At 32.3% G+C, this 17,497-nt stretch overlaps 1 protein-coding gene across 1 annotated transcript in view; it reads right to left on the reverse strand.

Moving 5' to 3' along the window:
• Window positions 1-905: 905 nt before the first annotated feature.
• Window positions 906-17,497, reverse strand: part of LOC134718657 (uncharacterized) — a 40,903-nt gene continuing 24,311 nt past the window's right edge. Inside the window, exons 8-14 of the mRNA XM_063581713.1 lie at window positions 16,292-16,387; window positions 14,111-14,205; window positions 13,497-13,722; window positions 9,741-9,828; window positions 8,220-8,298; window positions 6,538-6,865; window positions 906-5,145 (exon numbers count right to left, since the gene is read on the reverse strand). Coding sequence (XP_063437783.1) covers window positions 4,922-5,145; window positions 6,538-6,865; window positions 8,220-8,298; window positions 9,741-9,828; window positions 13,497-13,722; window positions 14,111-14,205; window positions 16,292-16,387 — 1,136 coding nt within the window. The 3' untranslated portion in view covers window positions 906-4,921. The remainder of the gene's footprint in view (window positions 5,146-6,537; window positions 6,866-8,219; window positions 8,299-9,740; window positions 9,829-13,496; window positions 13,723-14,110; window positions 14,206-16,291; window positions 16,388-17,497) is intronic.

Consider the following 17,497-nt stretch of genomic DNA (forward strand, 5'->3'; position numbering starts at 1 on the left):
ACAAATCGAAATAACTTGTTTCCCTATCCACTTTAAATAAACATGTTTTATCTAAAACAACCCAACAACATAAAAAAGACAAAAAAATCAACCTACAGACTTCAACATCAGTTGAATGACAATACAATATATCTATCACTAGAAAGAATGATTGCAGTAACCAAAAGCCAGCTAGAAGTAGGGTTGAGAAATTGAGATCTCAATGAATGTTTAACCATGCCACATTTTGAACCTGTCCCAAGTCATGAACCTCTGGCCTATGTTAGTCTTGTATGATTTTTAATTTTAGACCATTTACATATTTGGTGTTTAGTATGGCGCCCATATTCACTAAACTAGTACAAATTTTTGTTTGGGGGCCTGCAGTATTTATCGCTGTGTTGAAGAATTGTTGATGGCCTTCAGCTGTTTTGTTCAGGTTGTCTCTTTGCCACATTCCTTATTTCCATTCTCAATTTTATGTAGATGCTTTTCTATAATTAATATCAGTGATACTGTATAGTTTGATATGATCTTGTGTTATGCCCAACATACACAACATAAAGTATCTCCTCAGACTACACTGTTCATCCAAAAAACATAACACACCATGTTTGAACAATAAAAAGAAAGATTTGAAGGACAATTCCTAAGTTTATTAACTTTATAAATGGTATTACTTTGAGAACAATACTTTTACCTTTGTTGATGAGGTGCTAAAGAGACAAGAGTGACAGTCAAACTCATAGATCGAAAAATAAATTGACAACACCATGGCTAAATGTTTGAAGGGAAGACCTAAATTCAATGAGAAGAAACTTACATTCGTTTGTTTTATAATGGTAGTCCATTGGTGGCTGTTGTTGAGTATCATAATAACTGTAGAATTGTAAACCTGGTACATTTAAAGAATAACACAAAATACATAAAATATAACTTGCTTTATTGTGAAAATTTGTCTTCAGTTGTGTCAAAACCTCATTTGATATTTTTGTCAAATCTCTGACATTTTGACAAAGGTTTAGAAAACAAGGTAGAAAAATCCCTTAAAATGATAAAAACTATAGGCTCTAAAGAGCCAATGTCACTCACCTCGATATAGACAAAAAAAATACCCAATGATGGTTTGGTTGTAATTTGCCATTAAGTTTCAGAAGAAAAGATTTTTGTAAAAGTTAAAAGGATGAAAGATACAAAGTGACAACAAAAGCTCACACTAACCCTTTTGGCCAGATGAGCTTAAAAGTGAATAAACAGAAGAAAAAAAACATTCTTGTTCTGTTGTTTAACTTCTATAAAACTGTATATAAAGTGCATGAACACATCTTTTGATGCAAAAAATACAAAACAAAAAACATGATTATTATCATTATAGATATGCATAAAGAAAATTATACATACAAACAAGACAACTATCTAAAGTGTAAAAAAAACATAAACAATATTCTGTTTAACTTCTTATGCAAACAAAAATATACATGTATAATCTAACTTACACCAGTTATATACAAGATGGTATAGATGTATAAAAAAATTAAACAACTATTGAAAGTAAAGTTTAATTGAAGAAATAATTAAATGTTGCATGGTCCTGAATTATACAGGCACCGAGTAAAAAAGAATTGAATCAATATCTGTATCAATATTTATATTCGTGTCAAATTAAAGATTAAGGTACTCGTATTCAAACTAATGTTTTAAATGAAGCACCAAAAGTCATTATGCAGTCTGCCATGCCAAAGAATGGGCCAAAGGTTCTTTATATTCATATTGAATGGATACTAATACTACAAGTTAACATAAAGGAACTAGTATTTAGACTTATGTGTTAAATGAAGGACCATGGCTTCATTATTTAGACTGCCCTATAAAATTTAGCACCAAAAAAATAGTTATTCCAGACTGACCTTTCATATAAAGCATCATATGTACATAAAAAGTAAAAAACTGACACTATCAACTAATGCTTTGTGAAATGAAAATTTATTGAGAGAAAGCAATTTTCTTTTAAGGGTTAAAAATACATGTATAACAATGTAATATTATGCAAATGTTTCACCTAAACAATTGTGTATATATGTACATTTCAAAGTGGTCAAAGTGAGATACCATCTTTAAAAAAAATGATTACGTAGCAACCTTGACCTTAAATCTATTAACATAAAAATCAATAGAATTTTCCCAATATCCTATCAACTATCTGTTAAAGTTTCATTCCTATGAAACAAGAGAAATTAAGGGTACTTTCAGAAATTTCTTTCAAATTTTAGTAACAGTAACCTTGACCTTGAGTTTAAACCTATTAACCCCCAAAAAATAGGCCTGATGTTCAGCTTGAATTTCAATGAGATTCATAATACAGATCTAAACAAAAAAACTATAACTTGATGAGTCTGTAAATCTTGTAATATCTTTTACAAACTGTACAGCTTTCTGAGTTGTTTTTATTTTAGAACAGCACTTTCTTCATATATATTCATTGTTTTTTACCATTAAATCCACAGTATTTCTGTCTAATTATTCAATGATGTAACAATATAAATGCTGTCACAGAAAGGTTGGTAATATAATTTTCCAAAAGTTCTCTATTCTTATTTAGACTCACAAATGTTTATTGTTAATTACACATGAATATAAATATAAAATTTGTGCATAAAAATGTCAGACGCAGCAGTATAAGTGCCATAAAACTTGAAAGAACCCCACACATTGTCTGCCATAAGGGTAAATTGGAGCCACCCTACTGAATCTACTCCTTCAAAATCTTATAAAATCAACATATTTCAAAAAATCAAAAAAATAATCTTGCATAAAAATTGTAATAACAATGAAAAGTAATGATCAGAATAATATAAATCTGTAGATTTATGTACATAGTTCTTGTGTTGGTTTTATAATAAGCAGGTAACCTGCAATACTGGATTATTAAAATTGATGCCACAAAATGTCCTGTCAATTTTGAAATCATTGCATATTCTAAATTTTCAAATAGCTGAGACAAACAATGAAACATAAGCTCTCAGTATGGATTACTGATTCTATCAATCTTATATTCATTTTTAACACTAAGTTAATAATTCCCACAAACATATCTGATTATCAAAACCACCGGACTTGACAGTTATATGATGAGCTAATACAGAAATGGTGCTGCACGGGAAAATCACTGCTTTTAATATTATTTTTTCATTGTCCATTTATGTCATCTGAAAGTCAAATATCTATTTTGGTCCAATCAAATATTTCAAAACAAAAATTATAAAAAATAGATAAAAATGCCAGTTAAAGTAACAAGAATTATAAAAATAGAAAAAGGGTAGTTTTATTGCAGCAAGTCTTATTGTATTGCACTCTTACAAAATTAAAAAATTAAAAACTTATTTTTTCAGAATTAACATTCTTATCACAGGTATACACATATAGTACAAAAGATAATGCTGATATGAGATATTGATTATGTGTATTTACAATCATTCTAAATACAAGATTACCAAATAAAAAAACATAGTGCACTATATACAGTATTTTATATGTACAAGTAAAAACATAGTGAACTATGTTAAGTGGTTGTATGTACATGTTAATATAGAGTATTATATGTTGAGTATATTTATGTACAACTTTTGATCATTATGAACTTATAAACACACAAGGTTAGTAATTCCCTTTTCCTCCTCAAGTTTTAACATCTTTTCTATAACATGGTAGAATATATTGATATTATTTAATATACCATACGATCTTATTCAGTTTGATAAATTATCATGATGACATACAATGTCTTAATTTTGTTTAGTGATGTTTTGTGAAGTTTTGAATGCCATATATGATGCTGCAAACTTTTTCTCCACATAACTCATCCCTTTGAGACTATCATAACAACAATACCAGATTTAAAATTCAATGATTACTGGGATAAAATTATCATTGATTTAGACTTTTAAAATTGAATGACATCTTTGTAAAAAAGAATAAATTTTTGTAACAGATATCAGCTTGCATGACAATTTTGTTGATATTTACAATGAAAATAAATCTCATAGATACAAGTCTTGAAAGTATGCAATCTACTCTACTTGTTGGTCAAAAGAAAGAGAAAGGAACAAAGCCTTTTCTTGATCATGCCATAAAAAGTCTTGCTTGTTTCTAGTGAAAAGAAACTTCCAAACTAATATGACAAATAATAAATCTGATGACTCATTTGATCACTTCCTGCTACAGTTTCAATATTTTGGTCACATCTATAAAAGAAGTGTTGGAGATTACCGATTTTCAATTGCTAATAAACAGATTCATCATGTTAAGGAGGGATATTTGCGAAAAATACTAGTCGAGAGAATGTTAAATTTCGCCAGCTGTAAGGCGAGGGAAATTCATTCTCAAGACTGTTTATTTTTCGCAAAATACCCCTCAATAACATGCTATATCTGGTTAATTACACCGAATGTTAATGTTCAAAAACACATTGATGATCGTGACGTTACAAGCGTCCAGTCGAATAGAGTATTTTTTGGCAAATGCCACGGCAGAGAGGGTAAAAAATGCATATTCGTTTTGCAAATACCCCGGTGGCGTTGAAAAATGGACAATATTCATTTTATAACAGTAAATAGGTGAAAAATACACTGGCTTTCAACCAATCAAAATCCAGATTCTTACATAATGTGTAATTACAATATCAAATCCCTGCAAGTTTTTCCAAAACTATTCTGCCTGTAGAGCTGACACCTTTGATCATTAAGCCTAAAGTTGACACTTTTAATCATTAAAGCTTTATTTTACATTCTGGCAAAGAAACCATTGAAAATACTGAAAAAAATTCTTTACATAATGGTTGTGCATTTCTTTTCTTTTTTCTTCTTCTAATAATTCAATCTTTGAATAAACATAGTGAAAGAAAAAACTTATATTATAAAAACAGCAGCATTTTCAGAGTTATATTTCATACACATTCTGTATTTTGAGTACTTTTGATCATAGCTGCCTCCTCAGATGTTTTGATTGCTGTCTTAACTGTGTCTTTTTGATGTGTAGTTAGTGAAGAATCTTGTTGACTGTCTTTTGCAGTAGATTGCTTGCTTGATGTTTCTGTAGTGTTTGATGATGTTATTTCAGATGAGTTTTCTCCGTCCTGCTGAACATAACTCTTCACTGACGAATCATCCTCTGTAATATAAAAAAAAATACAACACAACTCTAATTATCCATCAAGCTGGACTTGTACCCCCAACCCCAACAATGTAATAATGAATAAGCTAGTGACCTAAATACTACAAATCAATGAAGTTTATAACATAAACTTGAACTTTTATATTTGATGCACATGCACATGCACATATGTATAACAGATCAACCACAATAGCCTACCAACATACACATATGTATATCAAGATCAATCACTGTACTTGCAATGCCAAGGTCTGGATTGATCGGATGTCATCAATGGACCACAATAGCCTACCAACATGCACATATGTATATCAAGATCAACCACTGTACTGATTGGATGTCATCAATGGACCACAATAGCCTACCAACATGCACATATGTATATCAAGATCAACCACATTGAATAGCCTACCAACATGCACATATGTATATCAAGATCAACCACAATAGCCTACCAACATGCACATATGTATATCAAGATCAATCACTGTACTTGCAATGCCAAGGTCTATATTGATTGGATGTCATCAATGGACCACAATAGCCTACCAACATGCACATATGTATATCAAGATCAACCACTGTACTGATTGGATGTCATCAATGGACCACAATAGCCTACCAACATGCACATATGTATATCAAGATCAACCACTGTACTGATTGGATGTCATCAATGGACCACAATAGCCTACCAACATGCACATATGTATATCAAGATCAACCACAATAGCCTACCAACATGCACATATGTATATCAAGATCAACCACAATAGCCTACCAACATGCACATATGTATATCAAGATCAACCACAATAGCCTACCAACATGCACATATGTATATCAAGATCAACCACAATAGCCTACCAACATGCACATATGTATATCAAGATCAACCACAATAGCCTACCAACATGCACATATGTATATCAAGATCAACCACAATAGCCTACCAACATGCACATATGTATATCAAGATCAACCACAATAGCCTACCAACATGCACCTATGTATATCAAGATCAACCACAATAGTCTACCAACCTGCACCTATGTATATCAAGATCAACCACTGTACTGATTGGATGTCATCAATGGACCACAATAGTCTACCAACATGCACATATGTATATCAAGATCAACCACAATAGCCTACCAACATGCACATATGTATATCAAGATCAACCACTGTACTAAGATTAACCATGGAGGAGATGTTGTAATGACAAGGTTCCTTCTGCTAAGGTTTCTAATTTCAAAGGGGTATTATTTAACATTTAACAAATACAAAAAAAAACTTAATAGAACAGAAAATTCCTACTGACATGCACTTCTTGTAGAAAAGATGAAAACCATGTTGTTAAATTGTTCATTGTATTCTTTATCTTACCTTCTTGCCCTCGATAGCCATCATCATCCTCTTCACTGTTCAATAACATCCTACCACTGGAGTATGACTCATAGGAGCAACCTGAGGACTGAGGGGTATCCTCACTGCTGTTTATATCTGAGAAGGATTCACAGATAGATTGAGAGCTTCCATCTTTACCAGAGCCTTTTTGTAGAAAGTGGTCTTCATTCTGTGACCCTACTGAGCTATAACCGGCATTACTGTAGACTGCAGAATATTGGCTGTCTTTTTCACTAATACTATTAGCATGTGTAGACTTGAATGTGGATTTAGAATCTGTCTCATGTCCACTGTCTTTATTATGCTCCTTAAATAGAATATGTACTGATATATGATTACATAACATGTACCTTGACCTATAATGATTTACTTTTACAAATCATGACTTGGATGGAGAGTTGTCTCATTGGCACTCATACCATATCTTCCTAAGTTCCTATATCTATCGTTCATCAAAATCCATACTTTTGATTGGTTGACAATAATCATGGGGCATTCCAATACTTTATACAAAATGAGCTTTGGTTTACACTTTTACACATCAATAAAATTATACAAAGGCACATTCAATTCAAATTTCCATTGATAAACACACATTTCAAAAAGATTTATGGCTAGTTGTATCCAGATACCTTAAATGTAACTGTAATAACTGAACCATGCTATTTTACATTGACAAATTATATGTTGTATTTTGTCAATACTAATAGTAATATACTTAGAAAGGGTACTCCGTTTTAAAACTGTTTACACTATTAGACTTGAAAGCAGAGAAGCAATTATAGTCACAAGGGAGGATGAAACCAATAAATTTTCGTTCCTTTCATGTGTTTGAGCTTTTGATTTGCCATTTGATGAGGGACTTTACCTTTTGAACTTTCATTGCAGTTCAGTATTATTGTTATTTCACTTTTGACAAACTGCAATGTTAGCCATTTTACATACAAAGATCTGGATTAACTATGAAACAGGAAAGTTTACGATGAACAAACTAACTCCTTTGCCTGTTCTAGGTTAAACACCACATTTATGTTTGTCTTTTGTTATTTATAGGACTTGGTGTTGATGGGTGCTCTTTGATATTCTCTGACTTATTTGTCCAATATTTTTCTAGACAACCCATGATTTATAGGGCAACAAATTTTATTGACACCTGTGGGTGTTGACTTCTTGATGTCTTTTTAAGGGATGCTCATTCTGACATTGATGTGTTAGCCACATTTCTTTTTATCCCTCAAAATAACAATACATTTATTATAAATGAAGCTAGTGATTTTTCACCATCATAGCCTAAATCTAGTTCAGGTGTCTTGCAAATGATGACTGCTGTACCCCTACTTTTTAAATATTTTTACCTGTTATTTATGTTTGGTTTATTCACACATCGTTCTCAATATAATGGAATTTTATGCAACTGTAGTAAAAGTCAGAGGTTTAGCTAGCTATAAATCAAGGTCTAATCCACCACGGTCTACACAGAAATGTATTTACCAAGTCAGGAATATCACAGTTGATATCCATTCATTTGATGTGTTTGGTCATTTTATTTTGCCATTTGCTTAGAAACTTTCCGTTTATTTTTTTTTCTCCAAATTTGGTATTTTTGCTATTTTACTTTTTGCATGATAATAAAGTCAATTTACATGCCATATTTTACTCACCATGTAATGTATTTTGACCTTAGGTAACACTATCTCAGGTGATTTGAAAATCTCCTTAATTTTTCCACAACAATTCATCCTACAAAACAACATGAATCAGGTTTCATTATGGTATTTGGATAAAGATACATAGAAATATTCTTTAAAAAGCACAAAAATGTCAGTATTCACCACAGAAACTAACAAAACCTTTAAATAGACTATTTTAAGAAGGGATATAGTTACGATACTGTTGTCAAGCCATTAAAGATTGCATATATTGGCGTTAATATTGATTCACTTATAGGGTCTTTGCAACGGAACTAAACACATTTATTCCAAAAACATTTGTTGGCATGACACAGGTTATGTTCTTCTCATATATGTTATGATGGTATGATACTAAACCCCTAACGGGAAGGATTGTGCCTGATATTCATATGATGAAATCATAATCTTTCAATCAGTTTAATTGAAGTCTGGAGCTGGCATGTCAGTTAACTGCTAGTAGTTTGTTGTTATTTATGTATAATTGTCATTTTGTTTATTTTCTTTGGTTTCATCTTCTGACATCAGACTCGGACTTCTCTTGAATTGAATTTTAAATGTACGTATTGTTATGCGTTTACTTTTCTACATTGACTAGAGGTATAGGGGGAGGGTTGAGATCTCATAAACATGTTTAACCCGGCCGCATTTTTGCGCCTGTCCCAAGTCAGAAGCCTCTGGTCTTTGTTAGTCTTGTATTATTTTAATTTTAGTTTCTTGTGTACAATTTGGAAATTAGTATGGCGTTCATTACCACTGAACTAGTATATATTTGTTTAGGGGCCAGCTGAAGGACGCCCCTGGGTGCGAGAGTTTCTCGTTATTGTTATTTATGTATTATTGTCATTTTGTTTATTTTCTTTGGTTACATCTTCTGACATCAGACTCGGACTTCTCTTGAACTGAATTTTAATGTGCGTATTGTTATGCTTTTACTTTTCTACACTGGTAAGAGGTATAGGGGGAGGGTTGAGATCTCACAAACATGTTTAACCCCGCCGCATTTTTGCGCCTGTCCCAAGTCAGGAGCCTCTGGCCTTTGTTAGTCTTGTATTTTTTAAATTTTAGTTTCTTGTGTACAATTTGGAAATTAGTATGGCGTTCATTGTCACTGAACTAGTATATATTTGTTTAGGGGCCAGCTGAAGGACGCCTCTGGGTGCGGGAATTTCTCGCTACATTGAAGACCTGTTGGTGACCTTCTGCTGTTGTGTTTTTTTATTTTGGTCGGGTTGTTGTCTCTTTGACACATTCCCCATTTCCATTCTCAATTTTATTTGTATACAGAGATTGGCAAAACCATGAAATCAAATATCCATGAATATGAAAGTTTTCGGAAATCCATGAAAATTGATACCCATGAAAATAAACGAATCCACAGTAGTTTCCTCAAGGGTACTGAAAGCCATTCTATATACATGTACAAGTTAAGTTTACATATTTTGTCCAATGCAGTTATGTTTTATTGCTATACCTCCTAAGTTTAAAACTCACCTAACAAGACAAACTACTAAAGTGATGAAAATAACCACAAATGTAACCACACCAATTACGATACCTGCTATTTCTGATTGTGATAAGTCTAAAATAAATACAATATTTATACATCATATTATATGGTACTGAAAACATTTTTTTTTATTAAATATTTACATGCTCACCAATAATCACAAGTGAGTGAGTTATTCCGTATTAATTATAACCCAATTCAATGCTGTTGACTAATGACAAGAACAGGGTATTTCATTTATTTGAATGGCATTCCATAACCTAAGTTTTGGCAAACAATAAGTAGAACACTTAAATAACTGAAAAACATGTCACGTTACATAGAATAGCTGGAGGAAGCTTGTGTCATATATCCAGAAGCTTATGAGCTGTTGTTTTTTGGACAAATAGTGGAATTTTGCTATGGGTAGAGTGATGCAAAGACAGAATTAAACTAGTTTTCCCCTCCTTTGGCAGCAGGAATATACAAATTTGCTTCATTTAAGGCAATGTTTGACAGCAAAAACCATTTTTTTTTATTTGTGAAGAAATAACATTTTTGTCTGTAATGAAAGTTTGAATGGTAAATTTCGAATGTAACCAGAATAAATTATCAACTCTAAAAAATAGTTTTGTTCAAACAGTACTTTGCTTCACTTTCTTTGAGACAATCAAACTTTTATTTTCCCTAATACACATGTATAACAACACCTAATACAGCATTGAACTAAACAACATGATGGCAATGTTAACACCACTGGTTCCACTATTAAGAACCTTTCTAAAGCTCCTAACTTACCCTGCTGATTAATCTTTAGCCGGCCTAACAGTTAAGTGTAAATTGTTTTAGAGCAGATTTTAGTCAGTATGTAGCTAACAGTAATATCTTTGGTTAGCTTGCTTGTTAGCTGAACCGTGAAGTCATTGTTAGGTTAGGTAAACTACCCTCCTTTAATAGTAGACTAGCCCAACAAATAACCAATATATCTCTCTGTAGGACTAAGCTACTTTAAAAGGAGGGTAGTATACCTTACCTAACAATGACTTCACGGTTCAGCTAACAAGCAAGCTAACCAAAGATATTACCATTAGCTACATACTGACTGAAATCGGCTGTAGTTGTGCAATTTTTTGTTTGTTTGTTTTGTTTGTCTTTCTTTAAGTTATAGTATTTAATTTCCTCATTGGTATATTCTTCCTTTAAAGTGTGGTAGGCAGACAAAAACAAATTTCACAAAAAAAGTTCTCCTCACATGAACAAACAGGAATGTGTCCACAGTACACGGATCCGATGCCCCACTCGCACTATCATTTTCTATGTTTAGTGGATCGTGAAATTGGAATAAATTCTCTAATTTGGCATTAAAATTAGAATGATGTTATCAAAGGGAACATGTACACTAAGTTTCAAGTTGATTGGACTTCTACTTTATCAAAAACTACCTTGACCAAAAACTTTAACCTGAAATTTGCACTATCATTTTATATGTTCAGTGAACCGTAAAATTGGGGTCAAAACTCTAATTTGGCATTTCAATAAGAAAGATCATATCATAGGGCACAAGTATACTAAGTTTCAAGTTGATTGGACTTCAACTTCATCAAAAACTACCTTGATCAAAAACTTTAACCAGAAGCGGGACAGACGGACGGATTCACAGACGGACGGACGAACGAAGGCACAGACCAGAAAACATAATGCCCCTCTACTATCGTAGGTGGTGCCTAAAAATTTTTTATTGTAAAACTGATTGATTGGTGTTAAACAGTCTTCAACACTATTGAGTATTTTAAGGCATTCATTTTTTGTTTTGGTTGGGAAAGCTGGGGTGTTGAGAAGAAAAAAGAATGCTCTCAATTAAGATAAGAGTCAATGACACCTGCCAACTGCTGATTATAGTGATACACTGCTGATACACTAGTTGAACTATTAGTTGAACTACTTAAGACTACTTGACCACTGAAGCTTCAAGATCAATTGATAAAAACATTAAAGAAAAAATATAGAAAACAAATATTTTCAAACAATTTCCTATGTCCCTTGGTCACAATTTATAAACAATAGCTCAATTTGAACAAAACTGAAACTAAATGTGTAGCTATTCATATGTCTATACGCCATATATCTTATCAACAGGGGCCTTGGTGTCTTAGTGGTCTAAGTAGTCCTACTACTGTAATCACTAGCCAGTCAGCACTGAGGTTATTTGTTTGAATCCCACCTGTTTGTGTGTCCTCCACTCCAAACTAAGAGTGACTATCTATGTTCACAAGCTATTGTGCATGCAAGGATATGATAGCAACAATATTTCTCCTCTTGGGATGGGTGACAGAAATATTAAAAAATAATTAAACTGGTCATGAAAGAATGCAAGAACAAACTGTTTTCAATAATATAAACTATAAAATTTTCTTCATTTATTTATTATTTTATTGATTGGAATTCAGAGCGATATTTATGAAAAAGCAAAGCGATAAAAAAAATCACAATATATACAAAGATTGTCATTCAAAACAATTGTCCAAGCACAGCATAATCATCAAGTTACATAAAAAATGTCACACTATTAACTGTCTAATAAAAAGTTCACAGAAGAAGCAAACACAGAAGGCTTTAATATACAGGGAATTCCATAAGATGTCACCCCAGATCTTTTGAGTGTGCAAGGAAGAACATTTAAAGTTGTCCTGTAACAGTAAAATTTATTATAATATAAATGCAGAAATCAGAATAATTAAGTTTATTTAATTCACATTACAGCTAATGCTAACAAGTTAAAAGTTTGGTTTGCTGGCTTTCTTTGTTGGTATTAATGCTTGCTGAGCATTTTCAATAAGATAAAACATATGAAAACAATGAAAAAGTTAAACTTGTATACATAATATTTAAATTTGATTGGACATTATCAAATTTACCTATATACAAGTTTAACTCGTCCTACTGATATTGTTGGCTGATGTTAATCTAATTGCAATGCTTGAGCAAACACTAATACAAACAAAGCAAATCAGCCAACCAAACCTTTAACCTCCTAGCATTAGAATAACAGCTGTAATAATACATCAGATATTTGATTTTTTTGTCAGAAAGAAGAAAAAAATTCACATGCAAATTTTAAATTACTTTAAATTTTACTATATATAGTACTGAAGAATGTGACATTACTTTTAGTTAAAATTTGCTTAAATTTTGTAAAATGAAAGTGATCAGGGTAACATCTAGACAGGCAATAAAGAAGAACTATTAATACTAAAAGAAAGGAGACCTTGAGGGTGGAATATATACCAAAATTGCTTCTGAGCCAAGATCTTCCATCTGGTATTATTTTGCTACATTGACCTGTTATCTTTTAAATCAGTAGTAGTCATATTTTATTACTATTATAGATTTCATTACCGGTTCTTATTTATAGCTAGGTGTTAAACACCAATTTCAGCCCTGTTGTGCTTTTGCATGGCTTTCAGTTTCTATTCATAGAAAAAGCCAGATTGCCAAAAGGAACCACCAACCTTCCATGGTAAAAATGACAATCCTTTTCAATTAAGATTGGAGTAGACAACACATGTCACTGGTGGGATTTGACCTCTCAACTTAAATGTTGACAGGCTATAGGAGTTTGACTACTAAGGCAGTAAGGCTTGTCTGACACTGAGGCCCCCAGTTCATAAACTTTACTGATAAGTTGAGAGAAATATGGGAATCACATGTATGCTTTTAGTAAAATTAACTTAATACTGCTGATTAAAACTATGACTACTTACAGTTAGCCTTTGGTATGATGATGGTTGATGTATTAGAATATCCTGCCTTTCCCAATGCTTTTATGGTAATAGTTATTGGTTGGTCACAAGGAATATCCATTGAATGCTGCTGGTTGTCTGAACTGGTACTATTCACTTGATAGTCTTTCAATAGAACATCATTAGGACTAGAGGCTGATATGTAATAACCAATAAAAGGACCATTCCTATACTCTTCATCTATAGCCTAAAAAATCAAATATATTTTATATACACTCAGTAATATAATGTTCTATAGTATATAATACGGTGTAAATAAATAATCAGTTCAAAGTCAAAATGAGTTTCCTTGGTGGCAGCTATATTTCATTTCAGATATCAACAGGATTGCTAGTGAGGTCTTTTAGTTAGGTGGTTTCTGAGAAGAAGATCCTAAGATATGAAGCTAGTGACAACTGTGAGTGAACTCACTAAACTATACTTAGTATTATCATGATTATTATACTGAGAAGTAAATTTAATTATCTCCCCTTAACCATGTTGGACAGGGATCATATTCCTTAAAGAAAAATCCTAATGTTTTACAACAATGTAAAGTTTCATTAATATCTGGCTAAAATAAAGAATCTACCTACCTTCCAAAGAAGTGTTATCCTGCGGGCATTATTGATGCAATCTTCATCAATCAATTGATAGCCCTTGTTCACGAATTCAGGTGCTCCGGATGGTTCTAAAATAATACAGATATCATAGTAATTTAAAGACTTGTCTCACTAACCTGTATATTTTTTCATTATTCCTCTTGTTTTCACATAATTTCCATAATTCATACTTGAAATCTTCATGATATACTCGCTCATTTTAAACAATATTTGTTTTCATTTTTGTGCTAGGGTGATTAAAGTTATGATATGTAATATGTAACTGGCACCCTGCCTGCTCCTCTGTTATACTACTACCATAAGCTAGTTGGGAGTTTGTCCAACCAATGGTCAGCATTGAATAGTTAAAAAGTATGAATAAATATTATAATTACTGGAATAAAGTACTCAGGGAAAAAACTTAAAGTGAGCCCAGTCGCCCATGGCTCCTAGATTTTGAGCTGGGCCCCTAAACTTGCAGATAAAGTTAAGTTGAACATATAGAAAATAATTATGAAATATCTGGTCTGGGCTCCCAGTTTGAAATTCCCAAGTTTAGTCCCTGGACTACTGTACATTTATAAATTATTGCAAGCTCTTTAATTATGCGAATGATGCCACTGAGTAAGTATCGCAATAATAAGAACTTGCATTCTTATATCTAATAGATGTATTTTTATTCAGCATTTCCAGAAATTGTTACAAAGAATCTCATATTTCTGTAGATTCTTCAAAAATTTGTAAGGGTTGCACGGAAACCATTGTCTCAACTTATTTTGCTCTAAATCACAGACTCAACACAAAAATGAGAAAAAAATCATTAAAATTATTCCTCTTGATGCTATCTTTTGATTGTAAGAAGCTTTTCTGTACAAGTTTGGTAAAAATCCAGGATAGTTTATGAATCTTATAAATTTTTTAAAAACTTTAACTGCAGACTGTATGTTATGTTCACTGGAAGAAAAACTAAGTCCATTTATAAGTAAAATTTCCTTTTAGATACTTTTGATCATAAACAAGCTTCTGTCCAAGTTTGGTACAAATTAAAAATTAAATAAGAAAGTCATAAAAATTTTAAAAACTTTAACCACAGAGTGAATGTGTTGTTTCCTGGCAGAAAATCTACGTCCATTTAAAAGTAAAAGATGGAAAAAATGAATTATTTGTTTTACAAAATTTACTTCTGGATACTATCTTATGTTTATAAACAAGCTTCTGTTCAAGTTTGGTACAAACCCAGGATAGTTTAAGAAAATGGCTAACATTTTAAAAATTTTAACCACAGTGAGAACGTAATATTTCCCCGCAGAAAATCTAAGTCCATTTATAAGTAAAATACAGAAAAATGGAATTTTTTTTTTACAAAATTTACCTCTTGATTCTATCTTATGAACATAAACAAACTTCGGTCCAAGTCTGGTAGAAATCCAGTATAGTTTGAGAAAGTTATCAAAATTTCAAAAACTTTAACCACAGAGTGAATATTTGTGGCGCTGCCGCCGACAGAATGTAGGATTACTTAGTCACACTTTTTCGACTAAAGTCAAAGGCTTGACATAAATTGCAATAATAATTGGACAACTTTGAATTGGTAGTAGTACGAATGTACTTCTGTTTTCAAATGGTTTTGGTTAAAAAGTCCTAGTGTAATATACTAGATACTTTTTGTAGGAATTCACTAACAGTTGGTTTCTAAATCATTATCCCCCATTCGCCAAAAAATGTTTCAAATGAGTGGAGGATGCTGCTATGAATTTTATACACATTATCTTAAAATGTATCTTATAATCTATATCTGTATTGACTGAGATATAAACAAGATCACTTGGATAGCCTTACATCTTTCCCTGGTCTTGTTTCAATGGAGAAGTTGTATCTACTTACTTTCTATATCTGTATTGACTGAGATATAAACAAGATCACTTGGATAGCCTACATCTTTCCCTGGTCTTGTTTCAATGGAGAAGTTGTATCTACTTACTATCTATATCTGTATTGACTGAGATATAAACAAGATCACTTAGATAGCCTACATCTTTCCCTGGTCTTGTTTCAATGGAGAAGTTGTATCTACTTACTATCTATATCTGTATTGACTGAGATATAAACAAGATCACTTGGATAGCCTACATCTTTCCCTGGTCTTGTTTCAATGGAGAAGTTGTATCTACTTACTATCTATATCTGTAATGGCTGAGATATAAACAAGATCACTTGGATAGCCTACATCTTTCCCTGGTCTTGTTTCAATGGAGAAGTTGTATCTACTTACTATCTATATCTGTATTGGCTGAGATATAAACAAGATCACTTGGATAGCCTACATCTTTCCCTGGTCTTGTTTCAATGGAGAAGTTATATCTACTTACTATCTATATCTGTATTGACTGAGATATAAACAAGATCACTTGGATAGCCTTACATCTTTCCCTGGTCTTGTTTCAATGGAGAAGTTGTATCTACTTACTTTCTATATCTGTATTGACTGAGATATAAACAAGATCACTTGGATAGCCTACATCTTTCCCTGGTCTTGTTTCAATGGAGAAGTTGTATCTACTTACTATCTATATCTGTATTGACTGAGATATAAACAAGATCACTTAGATAGCCTACATCTTTCCCTGGTCTTGTTTCAATGGAGAAGTTGTATCTACTTACTATCTATATCTGTATTGACTGAGATATAAACAAGATCACTTGGATAGCCTACATCTTTCCCTGGTCTTGTTTCAATGGAGAAGTTGTATCTACTTACTATCTATATCTGTAATGGCTGAGATATAAACAAGATCACTTGGATAGCCTACATCTTTCCCTGGTCTTGTTTCAATGGAGAAGTTGTATCTACTTACTATCTATATCTGTATTGGCTGAGATATAAACAAGATCACTTGGATAGCCTACATCTTTCCCTGGTCTAGTTTCAATGGAGAAGTTGTATCTACTTACTATCTATATCTGTATTGACTGAGATATAAACAAGATCACTTGGATAGCCTACATCTTTCCCTGGTCTTGTTTCAATGGAGAAGTTGTATCTACTTACTATCTATATCTGTATTGGCTGAGATATAAACAAGATCACTTGGATAGCCTACATCTTTCCCTGGTCTTGTTTCAATGGAGAAGTTGTATCTACTTACTATCTATATCTGTATTGGCTGAGATATAAACAAGATCACTTGGATAGCCTACATCTTTCCCTGATCTTGTTTCAATGGAGAAGTTGTATCTACTTACTATCTATATCTGTATTGGCTGAGATATAAACAAGATCACTTGGATAGCCTACATCTTTCCCTGGTCTTGTTTCAATGGAGAAGTTATATCTACTTACTATCTATATCTGTATTGGCTGAGATATAAACAAGATCACTT

The sequence above is a fragment of the Mytilus trossulus genome, chromosome 1, assembly GCF_036588685.1.
Source record: "Mytilus trossulus isolate FHL-02 chromosome 1, PNRI_Mtr1.1.1.hap1, whole genome shotgun sequence".
Lineage (NCBI taxonomy): Eukaryota > Metazoa > Mollusca > Bivalvia > Mytilida > Mytilidae > Mytilus > Mytilus trossulus.